We start from the raw sequence: 17,857 nt of genomic DNA on the forward strand, positions 1-17,857 counted from the left end.
AAAGCAATTTAATCATACTTTGGTTTTTATTAAGTATAAATAATACCACCATTTTCTTTTTTACTTCTAATTTTCCATTGTAATGTGATTACATTAAAAAATAAAGAGCAAATAATTAAGTAAAAAAGTAGGAATACCAAAGCAAATGTCTAAACTACATTTCAAAATGTGAATTGAAGCTCCAAAAAGTGCATTAGTTTATATGCAAAAGTAGAACCCTCTTATACCTTGTTTGCTAGGTTTATAGCACTGAGAGCCTTATCATAATATTCTTGGTCATCCCAATCCACATAAGCAGTAGCTAGTAACCGCAGAACTTTAGCCTATAATTAAAAAAGAAAAAAGCACTCAGTTGAGGGTTAAATTGCAATGCAGCAGCTGATTAGCACTTACACAGTGATGGGCATCTTCTCCAACTTAAGTCACTATTATGAAATAGCATTTCCTTAGGTAACCACAGAGTCTGGAATATGTCTCATCATTAAGCTGCCCATGCCAAATACTAAGAATTTTATAATAGCTTATTTAAATTTAATACAATTATGTTAATATAATTATTTTCCTAACAGTGTTTTAGTATTGAAGTACTTTATAATTCCCACTCTAAAAATAGAGGAAACAATAGCACAGCAATATTTAATTTAATAATCTTACTGCCCACAGTATAGGTAGCATTGCTTGAGAGATAAATAGAAAGACATAATCCCTCTCTCAAAAACTTTACAGGGTAGTTGAGATCAACCAATTGGACCAAGAGCACATATACCATCATTTTAGTAGAACAGGGCAGCCTGGTGGCTCAGCGGTTTAGTGCAGCTGCCTTCAGCTCAGGGCCTGATCCTGGAGACTCGGTATCGAGTCCCACGTCGGGCTCCCTGCATGGAGCCTGCTTCTCCCTCTGCCTGTGTACACTCTGCCTCTCTCTCTCTCTCTCTCTCTCTCATTCTGTGTCTCTCATGAATAAATAAATAAAATCTTTTATAAAAAAAAGGAACAGATATGCTTTCCTATAAAGAAGGTTTTTCACAACTCAGCTAAGTTTTAAAATCAATATGTATTGCTGAATTTAAGCCCATTTCTCCAGCCACGTTTACATTAATAAGGGGAGTAAGTCTAGTCAGCATTTATGTATTTAACTACAGATTTAGATTTTGAAAGAAAGAGCTCTATTTCCATGAAGAATCTGCCTCTAAATATAAAGAGGGGGCAGTAGGACCAGGGAAAGATAATCTTAACTTACTAAAGCTCTGTAAACCTAGAGAAATTATAGTTAGGGTGTCCTATTTCTGAGTTTTTTAATTAAAAAACTAAGGTCAAGTAAGATGTATACAAGGTACTTAATATCATTATCATTATTATTATTATGATGATGATGATGATGATGATGATGAAAGAATCTCAAACCATTATGTTAAGTAAAAGAAGCCATACACAAAACAGGAGATACTATATTATTCCATTTATACAAAGTTCAAGAAAAACTAAAAATAATCTATAGCCAGAGAAGTCAGAATAGTTGTTTCATCTTGAGAGTGTGAAAGGCTATCAATCGGAAAGGGCCAAGGGAATTTTTGAGGGTCATGGAAATTTCTGTATCTTGATATACATGGTAGTTGTAAGACTATCTAGATATATTATAATTCATCAGGCTATACACTTAAGATCTGTGCAATTTAGTATATATAAATTATACCTTGATAAAGTACTGCTAGTGTGAAAAACTACATAAACTACTTCATAATCTTACCTCTCCATAATTCACAACATAAATATTACATTTCAATCACATTAACTCTGTAGTCTTCCATCCTTTTTTTCTCCTCCAGACATCATCTCATCTAGATCCCTTGCCTGGTATCCCCTTCTCCCTGCATTTTCACTGTACTTTTCAAGGCCTTCCTACCAGAATGCTTCTTCAGCTACTCTAGCCAACCCTGACATTTCCCTTTACTGAACCACACAGTTTAACACTTACTTTTCCTAAATTGTCTCGGTTGTACTAGTTTTTAGAATCTATTTTTGAAACTTTATTTTTTTAAAGAATTTATTTATTTATTTATGAGAGAAAGAGAGAGAGTCAGAGACACAGGCAGAGGAAGAAGCAGGCTCCATGGAGGGAGCCCCATGTGGGACTCGATTCCGGGTCTCCGGGATCACGCCCTGGGCTGAAGGTGGCGCCAAACCGCTGAGCCACCCAGGCTGCCCTGAAACCTTAATTGAAGTATACAATATATACAAAAAAGTTCAAAAATCTCAAGAGCACAGCTCTGAATTTTCACAAAGTGAACACATGTATGTTAACAACAGATAAATAAAAAAACAGAACATTAAACAGCAACAGGCTCACCTCAAGACTCTCTTCAGACACTATTCTAAAAAAGGGTAACAAATTACCTGTCTTCCAATACCGTGTACATTCGCTCTACTTGCTTCTGGCATTTACATTTATGGAGTCATACAGTATGTACTACTACTTTATAAATTGTTTTGTTTACTCAACATTATATGTGAGAACATACATATTGTTGCAATTACTGTAGCTCATTTATTCTCATTCTCATATAACATGCCATGATGTGACACTATAACAATGTTTTTATTATTTTCAATTGTGTTAAAATACACATAAAATTGACTATCTTAACCATTTTTAAGTGTACGGTTCAGTAGTATTAAGTATATTTGCAATGTTGTGCAGCCTTTACCATCATCTATCTTCAGAACTCTCAATCTTCCAAAATTGAAACTCTGTGCCCATTAAACAATAGCTCCCCCAATATTCTCCTCCCTCCAAACTGCTGCAACTACTACTTTATTTTACGTTTCTATTAATTTGACTACTCACAATACTTTATTTAAATGGAATCATACAATATTTATCTTTTTTGTGAATGGCTTATTTCACTTAGAGTAATATCCTCAAGGTTCATCTATGTTGTAGCATGTGCCAGAATTTCCTTCTATATCAAGGCTGAATAATATTCATTCAATACTTATATTAGTTTTATGCTTCAAACATAAGCTTTTTAAGGGTAGAAGTCATGTTTTATACTTCTCTGTTATTTCCCATCTATCATATTGCTAGATATATATAGGTATTCAGTGATATTTTGATTGAGATACCATAAAGGTAAGAAGTAAAGATAGATATTCAAACAAAATTCCATTTTGCTATGGCATATATTAAATTACTTTTACATCACATTCATTTACCTAATCATATTTTACTTGATTAAATATTAAAATTAACTTCCATACTAAGCATATTCTATATGGGTAGTTAAGGAAAACCCTAAAAATTTTAACATGCAATTTTAAAAGCTAAAATTGCTCCCAGCATTTACATATATTAACTCTTGGATATAAGAATCTACCTGTATGGTAGATTCTATTAGTATATCAATTTTACAGAAACTAATGTACTGAGATATTAATGATGTGCCCAAAGGATAATTTACTCACAAAGTGGGGACAGACCATTACAGTTTAATAACAATAACATAGAATATATTTCTTCAACCTACTTCTACAATATTTAACATGATCCTTACCAGCATTTCTGGCCCAACAGAATTCTTATCCATCTTCCCAATATCATAGCTTTGGCTATCATTAAAAAAGATATATATATATTCATTTCAAATTTCATTTTTAAGATTCTATATCACTAAGAAAACATGGCATAATTATACTTTATTCCAAATTTTCTATTTTGCACTACAATAGATTATTAGCCAATTAATACATAAATATCAATTATATAAAGCAATTATATAAAGCAATTCTTTCTAACTGTAGAAAACCATAATTTCTTTAGGATGTACAGCCAATAAATCAACACTATATTATTATTCTTTTCAATTTGGATATATATAGTATATAGTGCTTTAATGTATACTATCTATATAATATTTTACTGCATTAAAAATACCTTACATGTATATATGAGCTCTTAATGAGCACATTTTAAAGTCTAAGAAATATGAATATATTTTTTAAATAAATACAGGAGTTTCCACAGAAACAAACGCTTTAGCAATATTTATTAAGCTTCACAACACCCTTGTGTGGCACTATTAGTTCCATTTTGCAGCTGAATGAACCAATTTAGCAGTTAAGTGATTTCTAATATTTCCTAGTTTGGTACTGAAAATGAGAATGAGGGGTTGGGGAGTAGAGAAATTTTATTTTCAGTCTATGCTTTAATCAGCAAACCATATTATCCATTGGACATTCTGATAACCACAAATAATATATTAACATGAGCCTCAGGGTTTCAAAACCTAAAACCTAAAAAGCAAAACAAAAATTATTCACCATAAAATTGGTATTCCAAGGAAAGATGTCAATAAAATTTTGGTGAAATGAACTAAATTGAAGACATTACTTTGAAATATTCCTTTTTAAAAACACTAAAAGACAGAATTACCAAACTGAGTTTTCAGATCACTAACAAGGATATAATACTGGCCTAGTGATTCTAAGTTCTATCTCACAGAGGTCTCCTTTGGTATATTAAACCTACTTCCAGCTTTTAAAACAACCAGTGAGGATGAAATTTCTGCAAAGCTGGTATAAGGAGCTCTTGGACCCTCTCCCCAATTATATAACCATTTGCCTGGAAAAATCATTAAAACAACCAACCAGTTAAAGTCTTTGGAAATTTTCCTAAGGGCATATGGCAAATGGAAAAACATTTATTTAAGAAAAAAAAAACAACTAAATCTCAGTGAGAACAGTGAGAGTCTGTGGCATTTGAGTCACAATCTGCTCCTATCCACATCAGCTCCCTGTGATGAAAACTACTCCAGATGGGTGCTATCAAGAAGGTAGTAATCCCCTTTCCATCCAGCTCCTAGACTCTTAGGCTATGGTTTCACCTAGGAAGGACAGGCATGCCAGCCTCTCTTATCCTCCCCAGGCCTGTGTTGTGTAAGTGCTATTCTGGGCAGGCAAAATTAGAGGACTGGGTATTCCTTTCCCCACTCAGTTCTCACTCTTATGGTAAAGGCTCTACCTCAGGTATGACAGATCAAGAATACTGGGACCCTAATAATTTTCACCCAGACTGGCTCCTTAAGCAGAGGCTCCATGCCAGGAGGATATGCTCAGAAGATCAGAGGCTATATCCCCAACATCCACTCTTACACCAGGAGAAGCAAGCCATGCTCTTGCCACCAACTCCAGTAGTGTGACACAAAGGTTCTCCCCAGGGAGGAGAAATAGGCAATAAAGAAAAAAGAGCTCAGAATATCTGCCTGAGAGGACTGACTTACTTGGAATAGAGCAAGAAGTTCCTGCCTAAGGGCACTGTCAAAAACAAGGGAGATCTTGGTGGTAAGTAATTAAGAGGGAGTTGGTAGCTCGTGGTAATAGTAGCAACAAGTGAAACAGCATATTAACAAGAATTTTAACACAGAGAACCAGGGACAGAGGCAACCAAGAAGAATAATTCAGGAGGTCACACTCACCCCTGGAGATACAGAAGGCTACGAAATGCACTAGGCTGCACCCACCCAGGAGGGATCAGAAGGACATGTGGAGCAGACTAGAAAGCATTCCTGAAGGCACACACAGATACATCAGCAAAGAACCCGGAGCCTGAGTGGCTCAAGGGGCTTAAGCAGAACCTCTTACCAAACACTGAAAATGTAGCTACTCTGATCCAAAATAACAGTAAGGAAGCCAAGCTTAAAAATCAAATCACACTTCCAGTTTTCAGTTACACATGTAAGGAACTTCGAAGTCATTACTTTGTCCTAACAAATAAAAACCTGAAAAAGACTAAAAAATCAACAACTGTCATTGGATCCATCCATAAGAGAAGGGAGGACAAAAGGCAAATTACTGCCCCCCCCCCCCCAGAGATGGACAAGGAATTGTGGCTTACCACAGGAGGGACTCACCAGTGGAAACTGCCAAGAGAACCAGTGCTGAGGCAGGAAATTGTGAACAATAACTAACAGGTTGCTGGAGGCTCATTGTGAACAAATCTGAAAGTTTAAAACTAGGAAAATATAGTCTTAGGGGCATACCCACCATATTGTCAGATTTACCTCCAGGAGCTCAAGATTCCCACGGTAAATATCAGAGAAAATCCTCTTGGGCTTTGTCAGAGTTGATGATAAGGAACCAATCTGTTCTTAAGAAGGCCTGCCCTCAGGGGAAACTAGTTAACTAGAGTCTATCTCCTGGAGGTATTATCAGAACCCAACTTACCTGGGGAAGAGAAATACTCAACCCTAGACTACTCTAGCCACACTATACCACCTAGGGGTGGAGTAAAAAACTGAGAAATACTTGTGAAGTTCACAGTCCAAAGGCATATACTCACCAAAGGACTAAGAACTAAACACAGGACTAAAGAACTCTTAACCCACTCCCAAAACCTAACCACCACATTACTAAAGGCCTATTTACAGCAGTTCCTTTTACCCAGTACATGTGAAGCTATCAAGAAAAAATTATAAGGCATAATGTGGAGGCCGAGAAAAATTAAGGCCATCCCACCTAAAGTTTAGCATTAGCACAAGTACAGCCATCTTAGGTCCCTGTGAGTAAGAGCTGAACTTTAAGGGGAAAAACTGCAGAACGTCCTCAATGTCCTCGGCGGGTAATCCCATATCAGAAAGACAACAGAGCTCAGAATTGCCCTCGGCAGAGAATCCCGTATCAGAAAGACAACAGAGCCCACGCCCATGATAGAAAGTCCCATCTTAGAATTCTTCCATCCCTTCTGGAAATCCCCTAGACCAGCCTATAAAAAACCCAGCTGTAACCCACTTCGGGGCCCAAGTCCCTGCTCCGCTGTGTCGGGTACACTTGGACCCAAGCTTGAGCTTGTAAATAAACCCTCGTGTGTTTGCATCGGTGTCGGCTCCTTGGTGGTGGTTTCTCGGATTCGCGATCTTGGGCACAACAATACAAAAAAGAAAAAACACAATTTGAATAGACGGAGCAAGCACTGGAACGAGACATGTGGGTACAGCCCATCCCTCTATTCTCATGCTCTCTCTCTCAAATAAACAAATCTTTAAAAAAAGAGAGAGAGAGAGAGAGAGAGAGAGAGAGAGAAATTGGGGCACCTGGGTGGCCCAGTCGGTTGGGCATCTGACTTTGGCTTGGGTCATGATCTCACGGTCCTGGAATGGAGTCCCACATCAGGCTCCCTGCTCAGCAGGAAGTCTGCTTCTCCCTCTGCCCCTTTTCTCTGCCCCCTCCCACCCCTCATGCTATCTCTCTCTCTCTCTTTCTCTCCCTGTCTTATTTATTCACAAGATGAATAAATAAAATCTTTTTTAAAAATAGAGAAAAAAATCAATGAAACCAAACACAAGTATTTGAAATAATCAGTAAAATTGATAAGCCTCTAGCCAGGCTAAGAAAAAAAGAGGACACAAATTATTAATATCAGAAATGAAAGAAGGGATATCACTACAGATACCATGAAAATTTAAAGAGTAATAAAGAAATACTATAAATAACTCTGCCTACAAATTTGATAACCTAAATTAAATGGACCAATTACTTGAAAGGCACAAGCAGCCAAAACTCAAGACAATAAGAAATAGTTTAAATAGGCCCATAGGTATCAAAGAAATTGAATCAAAAATTAACATTCCAAAACAAAAAGCATCAAGCCCAGATGTGTTCACTGATAAATTCTACTAAATATTTAAGGAAGAAATGATTGTCAACTCTCTACAATCTCTTTACAATAGAAGCAGAAGGAATACTTCCTAACTAACTCATTCTGTGAGGCCAGCATTACCCTAATAATACCCCAAACCAGTCAGATATTATAAGAAAACTATGAACCAATATATATCATGAACATGGATGTAAAAATCCTCAATAAAATATTAGCAAGTCAAACCCAAACAGTAATTTTTAAAAACTAAACATGACAAAGTGAGATTTATCTCAGGTATGCAAAACTGGTTCAACATTCTAAAATTTCTATGTAATAGAATGAGATGAGAATAGGTAACAGAATATTGCAGGACAGGACTGCCACTGCACAACTTCAAGACTTCCAATAAAGCTACAGCAACCGGGGCACCTGGGTAGTTCAGGGAGTTAAATGTCTGCCTTTGGCTCAGGCTATGATCCCATGGTCCTGGGATAGATCCCCTGCTCAGCAGGCAATCTGCCTTTCCCTCTCCCTTTTCCTCCCTGTTTGTGTGCTTTATCTCTCTCTCTCCCTCTCAAGTAGATAAATAAAATATTTTTTTAAAAAGCTACAGGGATCCCTGGGTGGCACAGCGGTTTGGCGCCTGCCTTTGGCCCAGGGCGCGATCCTGAAGACCCGGGATTGAATCCCACGTCAGGCTCCCGGTGCATGGAGCCTGCTTCTCCTTCTGCCTGTGTCTCTGCCGCGCGCGCGCTCTCTCTCTCTCTCTCTCTGTGTGACTATCATAAATAAATTTTAAAAAATTTAAAAAGCTACAGCAATCAAGTTAGTACATTATTACAGTAATCAAGAAATTGGCTAAAGGGACACCTGGGTGGCTCAGCGGTTTAGCGCCTGCCTTCGGCCCAGAGCATGATCCTGGAGTACCAGGATCGAGTCCCACATCGGGCTCCCTGCATGGAGCCTGCTTCTCCCTCTGCCTGTGTCTCTGCCTCTCTCTCTCTCTCTCTCTCTGTGACTATCATAAAAAAAAAATTAAAAAAAAGAAAATACAAATGGATTAGTAGAACAGAATAGAGGGCCCTCATAAATACATTCAACTCATCTTTGACAAAGAAGCAAAGGCAACAGAATGGATCAAAGACAGTCTCTTCAACAAGTGATACTTGAACAATTGGACATACAAGAATATAGACACAGACCTTACATCTTTCACAAAACTTAACTCAAAATGAATCATAGAACTAGATACAAAGTGCAAAATCATAAAAATTTTAGAAGAAAACATAGGATAAAACCTAGATGATCTTAGGTATTGTGATGCTTTTTTAATTTATTTAATTTCTTTTTTATTTTCTTAAGTAGGCTCCATGGCCAATGTGGAACTTGAACTCACAACCCTAAAATCAAGAGTCACATGCTCTACTGAGTGATCCAGCCACGTGCCCCCTCTGATGCCTTTTTAGATACAATATCAAGGAAACAATACATGGGAGAAAAGTGATAAACTAGATCTCATTAAATTTTAAAACTTCTGGGTTGCCTAGATGGCTTAGTTGGTAGAGCATGCAACTCTCAATCTCAGAGTTGTAAGTTTGAGCCTCAGGCTGCGTGCAGAGATTACTTAAAAATAAAATCTTTAAATAAATGAAAAATTAAAAACTTCTGCTTTGTGAAAGACAATATCAAGAGAATTAGAAGACAAGCCACAGAGAAAATATTTGCAAAAGACACATCTGATAAAGGACTGATATCCAAAATATACCCAGAAAAGCCTCTTACAACTCAACAGTAAAAAAACAAATAACCCAATTAAAACATGATCCAAAGTTCTTAACAAATACCTCACAAAAAAAGATGTACAGATGGCAAATAAGCCTATGAAAAAATATTCCACATCATATGTCATGAGGAAAATGCATATTAAAACAAAAATTAAATACCAGTACATACCTATCAGAATGGCCAAAGTCTAAAACACTGAGTCTAAAATACTGGTGAGAATATGGAGTAATAGAGGTCTCACACATAGCTGGTGGGAATATAAAATTGTACAGCCACTTTGCAATTTGGTAGTTCCTTACAAAACTAAATATACTCTTGCCCTATGATACAGCAATCACATTCCTTGGTATTTACCAAAAGGAATGGAAAACTTACATCCAGACAAAATGCTGCATGTAGATGTTTATATGTTTATGGCAGTTTTATTCATAATTGACAAAATTTGGAAGCAACCAAGACGTCCTTCATTAGGGAAATGGACAAATAAGTTGTGGTACCTCCAGACAATGGAATATTATTCAGCACCAAAAATAAATGATTCCAACTATATAACATTCCAGAAAAGGCAAAACAATGGAGACCAAAAAGATCAGTGGTTTATAGAGTTCAGGGAAAAGGGAGGGATGAATAGGCAGAACACAGAGGATTTTTAGGGCAGTAGAACTACTCTGTATGACACTAAAATGCTATAATGGTAGATATATGTCATTTTACATTTGTCTAAACGTAGAGAATATACAACAGCAAGAGTGAACCTGGAGGGAAACTACAGAGTTAGAGGATTATGATGTGTCAATGTAAGTTCATCCTTAGTAAAAAATGTATCATTCTGGTGAGTAATGTTGATTAGTGGAGAGGCTTTGAATACGTGGGATCAGAAGTATGTGGAAAATCTCTGTACCTTCCTCTCAATTGTGTTGTAAACCTAAAACTGCTCTAAAAAACATGTTTTTATTAAAAAATCAAATAGTATGGGGTACCTGGTGGCTCAGTCAGTTAAGCGTCTACCTTTGGCTCAGGTCATGATCTCAAGGTCCTGGGATCGAGCCCCACATCCAGCTCCCTGCTCAGTGGGGAGCCCACTTCTTCCTCTCCCTCTCCCTCTGCCACTCCCTTTGCTTGTGCTTGCTCTCTCTCTCTAATAAATAAATAAAATCTTTTACAAAAATCAAACTGTACTCATATTTGGAGGGTCTGAGAGATTATACACATGCTCAAGGCTGTCCTCTCAGGCATGATCAGGGCCTGGCTGAATGCAGGGTAAAATAGTTAATTCACTAAACTGTGAAAACAATCTCTAAGACAAATACATATCCAATTGCAAAGAGTGAATATCTAACTGGCTAAGTGACCTTAAACACAACCCTTGACCAATAAGTAGCTTATGTGGATGCAGAGGTGAAGCCTAGAAAGCCATAAAAAGACAAAAACAAGGGGAAAAATCCTGAGCAGGAACATTAGAGGTCATACCCTGTGAGAAAAATTTACCTCACAGAGTTAGTCCAAATGACCAAACAATTAAAAGAACAGTAAGTTCCAGAAAGGCATGAAACTGATATCCATACTTGCTGTAAGATATTACCCAAAATGTCTAGTTTTCAACAAAATATTACAACACATGCAATAAAACAGTAAAGTGTGACTTATACAGAGGATAAAAGGAAGGCAACAGAAACTGCCTCTGAGAGGTCCCAGATGTTGCAGTGGGTAGAAAAATACTTCAAAGTAGCTATCATAAATGTTTATAGAACTATAGGAAACTATATATTTAAAAAATTAAAGGAAGGGGACGCCTAGGTGGCTCATTCGTTGGGCATCTGCCTTCAGCTCAGGGCGTGATCCTGGGGTCCCGAGATCAAGTCCTGCATTGGACTTCCTGCATGGAGCCTGCTTCTAGTCTGCCTGTGTCTCTGCCTCTCTCTCTGAGTCTCTCATGAATAAATAAAATCTTCAAAAAAAATTACAGGAAGGTATGATGATGCAATGACACAGAGAATACGAGTGTAATAATTAATCACAGAAATTATTTTTAAAAAGAACCAAATGGAAATTCTGAAGTTGAAAAGTAAAATAACTGAAAAGAAAAATTCACTAGACGCTCAACAGTAGACTTGAGCAGGCAAAAAATATATAAACTTAAAGATAGATTGATGGTGATTATACAAATCTGAGGAACAAACAGGAAAAAAAGAGTGGGGAAAAAAGAACAGAATTTCAAAGATTATCAGACATCATTCAACACAACAACATATGCATGAGAGTACCAGAAGTGGAGAAGCAAGAGAAAGAAATAGAAAATTAGAAAATATATTTAAAAAAATGATGGTTGAAAACTTCCCAAATTTGAGGGAAAACAATAATCTACACATCCAAGAAGCTTCATGGGATCCAAGTAGGCTCACACATACATACACACACAAATCCATACCCAGACACATCATGGTCCAATTACTGAAAGTCAAAGATAAAGAGAAAATCTTGAAAGCAGTTAGAGAAAAATGATTCATTGTTTCAAAGGAAACCAGATTAACAGCTAATTCTTCATCACAAATAGTGGGTGCCAGAAAGCAGGGATGACGTATTTAAAGTGCTTAAAGAGAAAAAACTGTCAACTAAAAATCCTGTATCTAGAGAAACAATTTTTCAAAAGAAGAACTAAATACATTCCTAGATAAACAAAAACTGAGAGAATTTCTTGCTGATCTGCCTTACAAGAAATATGAAAGAACATTCTTCAGGTTGAAAGCAAATGACACCAGACATTAATGTGAAATCATATGAAAAAAAGTGTTAGTAATTATTTAGATAATTATAAAAGACAATATGATTACATATTTCTTCTCATTTCCTTCCTTATTTAAAAAGCAACTATATAAATATCTATGAAATTTTATTGTTGAGGCATTACATATGTAAGATAATTTTACTATGACAACACAAAAAGCGAGTGGGAATAAAGTTATAATTAGAGTAAGGAAATAACACTAAATGGTAACTTAAATCTATTAGAATAAATGAAGATAACCAAAACTGGTAAGAAGGTTAATATATAAACAGATTCTATAAAAATATTTATGCTCTCCTTTTTTCACTGGCCTTCTCTAAAGTATATATTATATAAAGCAATAATTACAACCATGTATTGTTGAGTTTTTAAACATATGTAGACATAACACATATAATTATGTTAGCAAAAAAAGAGAAAAGGGAATAGTTATATAGAATTAAAACTTCTTGGAACTGGAGGGTATTATGCTGAGTGAAGTAAGTCAGTCGGTGAAGGACAAACATTATATGTTCTCATTCATTTGGGGAATATAAATAATAGTGAAAGGGAATATAAGGGAAGGGAGAAGAAATGTGTGGGAAATATCAGAAAGGGAGACAGAACGTAAAGACTGCTAACTCTGGGAAATGAACTAGGGGTGGTGGAAGGGGAGAAGGGCGGGGGGTGGGAGTGAATGGGTGACGGGCACTGGGGGTTATTCTGTATGTTAGTAAATTGAACACCAATAAAAAATAAATTAAAAAAAAATTAAAACTTCTTTCAGAAGAAAGTTAATATAAATCTGAAGTAATTTCTAGTAAATTAAGAGGTATATTGTAAGCCCTAGAACAACCACAAGGAAAGTAACTCAAAGAATATATAATTTTAGAAACTGTTAAACAATTTATTTGTTTTAAGATTTTAATTATTTATCCATGAGAGACACAGAGAGAGAGAGAGAGGCAGAGACACAGGCAGAGGAAGAAGCAGGCTCCATACAGGGAGCCCGACATGGGACTCGATCCCAGGTCCCCAGGATCACACCCTGGGCTGAAGGCAGCGCTAGACCGCTAAGCCACTGGGGCTGCCCCTGTTGTTTAAATGGCATACTATAAGATACCCATTTATAAGACCCAGTAACTCCACTCCTAGGTATATACACAAAAGAAGTGAAAGCAGGGACTCACGTAGACACTTATATACCAGTGTTTATAGTAGCATTATTCACAATAACAAAAATGATGGAAAAAACCCAAGTGTTCATCATCTGCTGAATGGATAAACAAATGTGTTAAATCCATAAAATGGAACATTATTAACCCACAAAAAATGAAATACCGATACATGCTACAACATGGATGAACCTTGAAAACACTATGTTAATAAGCCAAACACAAAAGGACAAATATAAAAAAAGGACAAATATTGTATGACTTCACTCATATGAGGAACCTAGAAAATGCCAAGTCATAGAGATAGAAAGTAGAATACCAGTTACCAGGGGTGAAAGGAGTGGGGAGTTATTGTTTAATGGGTACAGAATTTGTTTAGGATGATGAAAACATTCTAGAAATACAGTGGTAATGGTTATTCAACGCTGTGAGTATACTTAATACCACTGAATTGTACACTTAAAAATGGTTAAAATTGGGATGCCTGGGTGGCTCAGCAGTTGAGTGTCTGCCTTCAGCTTAGGTGGGGATCCCGGGGTCCTGGGATTGAGTCCCACGTATGTCTCCCTGCAGGGAGCCTGCTTCTCCCTCTGCCTATGTCTCTGCCTCTCTCTGTGGGTCTCTCATGAATAAATAAACAAAATCTTTTTTTAAAAAAATGGTTAAAATGGGGCAGCCAGGTGGCTCAGCGGTTTAGCGCTGCCTTCAGCCCAGGGCGTGATCCTGGAGACCCGGGATCGAGTCCCATGTCGGGCTCCCTACAGGGAGCCTGCTTCTCCCTCTGCCTGTGTCTCTGTCTCTGTCTCTGTCTCTCTCTCTCTCTGTTTCTCTCATGAATAAATAAATAAAATCTCTAAAAAAATTTTTTAATGGTTAAAATGGTAGTAAACTTTATGTTATGTATATTTTATCACAGTAAAATAAATTATTGGTAAAAAAAAAAAGAATGAAGTTCTCATGCATGCCACAACATGGAAAAATCTTTGAAAATATTCTCCTAAGTAAAATATACCAGACACAAAAGAACAGATATTGTATGATTCCACTTACATGAAATATCTAAGATAGGCAAATTCATAGAGATATAAAGTAGATTAGAGATTACCAGGGACTGGAGAAGGGGGAAGGAAGAATGGGGAATTAGTGTTCAAAAGTTACACTTTCTATTTGAGGTAATGAAAAAGTTTTCAAAAAGTTTTTGAAATAGTTTGCAATGATGGTCGAACAACATTGGGAATGTAATTAATCCCCCTGAATTGTACACTTAAAATAATTAAAATAGCAAATTTTATGTTGTATATATTCATTACCACAACAAAAAATAAATTTACTAATTTTCAAAAGATATTCACTTGAGAAAGTAGTAAAGGAAGAAAAGAGGGAATAGGTCAGTAGTCATGAGACATGTAGAAAACCAAAAGCAAAATGTCAGATATAAATCCAACAATAAATCAACATTAAAAGGCTGAATGGATTAAATAAAATCAAATATCAGAGATTTTCAGTTTGGATTTTTTAAAAAAGATCCAGCTATATGCTGCTAACACAAAACACACTTTATTTTTATTAAAGATTGATTGATTTAAAAGAGAGAGCGCACACATGGGGGTGGAGGGCAAAGGGAGAGGTAGAGAAACTTTGTAGCCTCTGCACTGAGCACAGAGCCCCCAGGCAAGGAGCAATTTCACAATCCTGAGATCACAACCTGAGCTGAAACCAAGAATCAGGACACTTAACCAACTGTGCCACCCAGGCACCCTCACAAAAAACATACTTTAAATTAAAAGACACAAAGAGATTGAAAGTAAAGGATGGAAAAAGATATACCATGTATACAGCAACCATAAGAAGACTAGCATGGCTACACTAATATCAATCAGACTTGAAGACAAAAAATGTTACTAGAGATAAAGAGGGATATTTTAAAATGATAAAAGGGCTAATTCATTCATAAGATATAACACTTAAAAGCTTATATAAACCTAACAACGGAGTCCCCATAATACATAAATAAAGGTTGACAAAACTGAATGGAAAGACACAATTCAACAATGACAGCTGAGGATTTCAATACCCTGCTTTCAAGAAGACAGGACAACTAGGCAAAACATCAAAAAGGATTACAGAAGATTGGAACAACACTACCTACTAACCTAACAACATCTATATCATACTCCACCCAATAATAGCAGACTACACCCTCTTCTCAAGTGCACATAGAACATTCTTCAGAATAGAGCATATTAAAAATCCTCAGTAGATTTAACAGAATTAAAGTCACAGAAAGTATGTTCTCCATCTACGTGAAATTAAATTAGAAATCAAGAATTTATGTAGAAATTAAACAACACACTCCTAAATAACCAATAAGTCAAAGAATAAATCACAAGAGAAAATTAGAAAATACCTTGAACTGAGTGAACAGGAAAACCCAACATACCGAAATTTATGGAATGGAAAGCAGTGGTTAGGGGAAATTTTACATTAAAAGAGAAGTAAGATCTCAACTTTCCATGTTAGGAAAATGGGGGGAAAAAAGCAAACTAAATCTAAAGCAAGCACAAAGGGGAAAAGTCATAAAGATTACAGGGGGAATTAAATTAAATAACTGAAAAACAATAGAGAAAAACCAATAAAACCAAAAGTTGATGCTTTGAAAAGGGCCAACAGTTGACAAATGTTTAGCTAGACTGACCAAGAAAAGAAGAGAGAAGACTCAGTCAAAATCAGGAATCAAAGAGGGAACATCATTACCGACTTCTGGAGAAAGACTATTCCTAAAAGACTAGGGATCTAGTGTCCCAACTAAGTGCCGTTGTATAAACCTCTCTAACTGTGCATTTCCCTATCTATACAAGATGAAATTGACCTATGGCAATCATTTTCAAACTGTAAGCAAGCTAATCTTTTTTTTTCAAACAAAATCTTGCATAGACATACTACTTAACAAAATGATTAATGCCTAACTTCTCTGAATCAAGATGGGTATGTTAGAGAATTGTGGCTAAGTTTCCTTTATCTCTTAATGGAGATTCTGAAAAGCGTTCCAGTAGAACCAGAGAACACTAGAGAACATTGTTCCAAAATTACTGAATTAGATGATCTGTAAAGATTCTTACAGCTCTAAAGTGTTAGCTTTAGTAAACTATCTTCTTGTTATTAAAGAAGAAATTGCTGATAATACAATTCATTATATTTCCACAAGATGGTGCTAATACATTCCATTTACTATTAAAATAGGTCTTGCATAAGATTTTTATAGTTAATAATTTATCAGTCTAGGATTATATAATACCCTTAACTTTTTAAAGTCCTACTATATTACTTACGTCGTTTTTATTACAAGCCTGTAATACAGATAACATTGTACCCATTTTTCAGATAAAGACATTGCAGCACATGACCCAAGGTCATACAACTGATTAGTAACAGATTTTCTACTGCTAGCTCTGTGATTGTTCCTTAGATCACACTGCCTGACTATAAATAATATTGTCAAATTCTCAAGATCTTGAGCTGAGGATAAAGGTAAAATAAAGGGATAAATATTAAGTAGCATTCAAACTGATACAAATTTCTCCAGGGCTCATCTACTGAATCATTAACATTTGTGCATAACACACACATATTTCCTTTGTTATTTCCTTATTAGAAGACTTCTGGTGGGCCACATGGCTGGTTCAGTCAGTAAAGCATGCAACTCCTAATCTCAGGGTTGTAAATTTGAGCCCCACCTGTGAGTAGGGATTACTTAAAAAAATAGAATCTTCTATGGGACACCTGGGTGGCTCAGCAGTTGAGTGTCTGCCTTTGGCTCCAGGTGTGGTCCCGGGGTCCAGGATTGAGTCCCGCATCAGGCTCCCTGTGAGGAGCCTGCTTCTCCCTCTGCATATGTCTCTACCTCTCTGTCTGTGTCTCTCGTGAATAAATAAATCAAATATTTAAAAAAATAGAATTGTCTAAAAAAGACCTCTGGTGATATATATTCCTATATAACTATAGTAAAGACTAAGCATTGATAAATAAAAATACTTCATAAATATTGTCCCTATTGTAAGCATAATAGCTATTTTTAAACCCAACATGGAAATTACATAATCTGGTTCACTAACTCAAAGCACTATGAATTTAGAAAACAGTAGTATAATTTTTGCTGAATTCTCCTCTTTTGATTCAATGAGAGATACAAGAAGTATTATACAAGCAGGAAAAAGACACACTTCACATGAGGATACTACATGCAGAGTAAAATAATTCCTAATAGGAAGCAAGTTACATTAGCTACCAACTGTGACAGGTTTTAGATTAATTTTAGAGAAATTAAAAGTAATGTTAGAAGAGGAACTCAAAAATTACTCCTACTCTAACATACTATCTAACCAATTATTTATTCACATCCAAAAAATCTAGCAGCACTGAGTTTAGGTTGTGAGGTTTCTTAAAGAAAATATAAACTGTAATCATGGTCTCAGACGGATGCTGAAGAAACAATGCTTTCTT

At 36.1% G+C, this 17,857-nt stretch overlaps 1 protein-coding gene across 7 annotated transcripts in view; it reads right to left on the reverse strand.

Annotated features, from left to right (window-relative positions):
* TEX11 (testis expressed 11) overlaps positions 1–17,857 on the reverse strand; it is a 311,539-nt gene that overhangs the window by 221,420 nt on the left and 72,262 nt on the right. For all 7 annotated transcript variants that reach the window (XM_038587641.1, XM_038587642.1, XM_038587640.1 and 4 more), the window contains 2 exons: positions 3,552–3,606; positions 228–323 (listed from right to left, as the gene is read on the reverse strand). In XM_038587641.1, coding sequence (XP_038443569.1) covers positions 228–323; positions 3,552–3,606 — 151 coding nt within the window. The remainder of the gene's footprint in view (positions 1–227; positions 324–3,551; positions 3,607–17,857) is intronic.

Source organism: Canis lupus, chromosome X, assembly GCF_011100685.1.
Source record: "Canis lupus familiaris isolate Mischka breed German Shepherd chromosome X, alternate assembly UU_Cfam_GSD_1.0, whole genome shotgun sequence".
Taxonomy (NCBI): domain Eukaryota; kingdom Metazoa; phylum Chordata; class Mammalia; order Carnivora; family Canidae; genus Canis; species Canis lupus.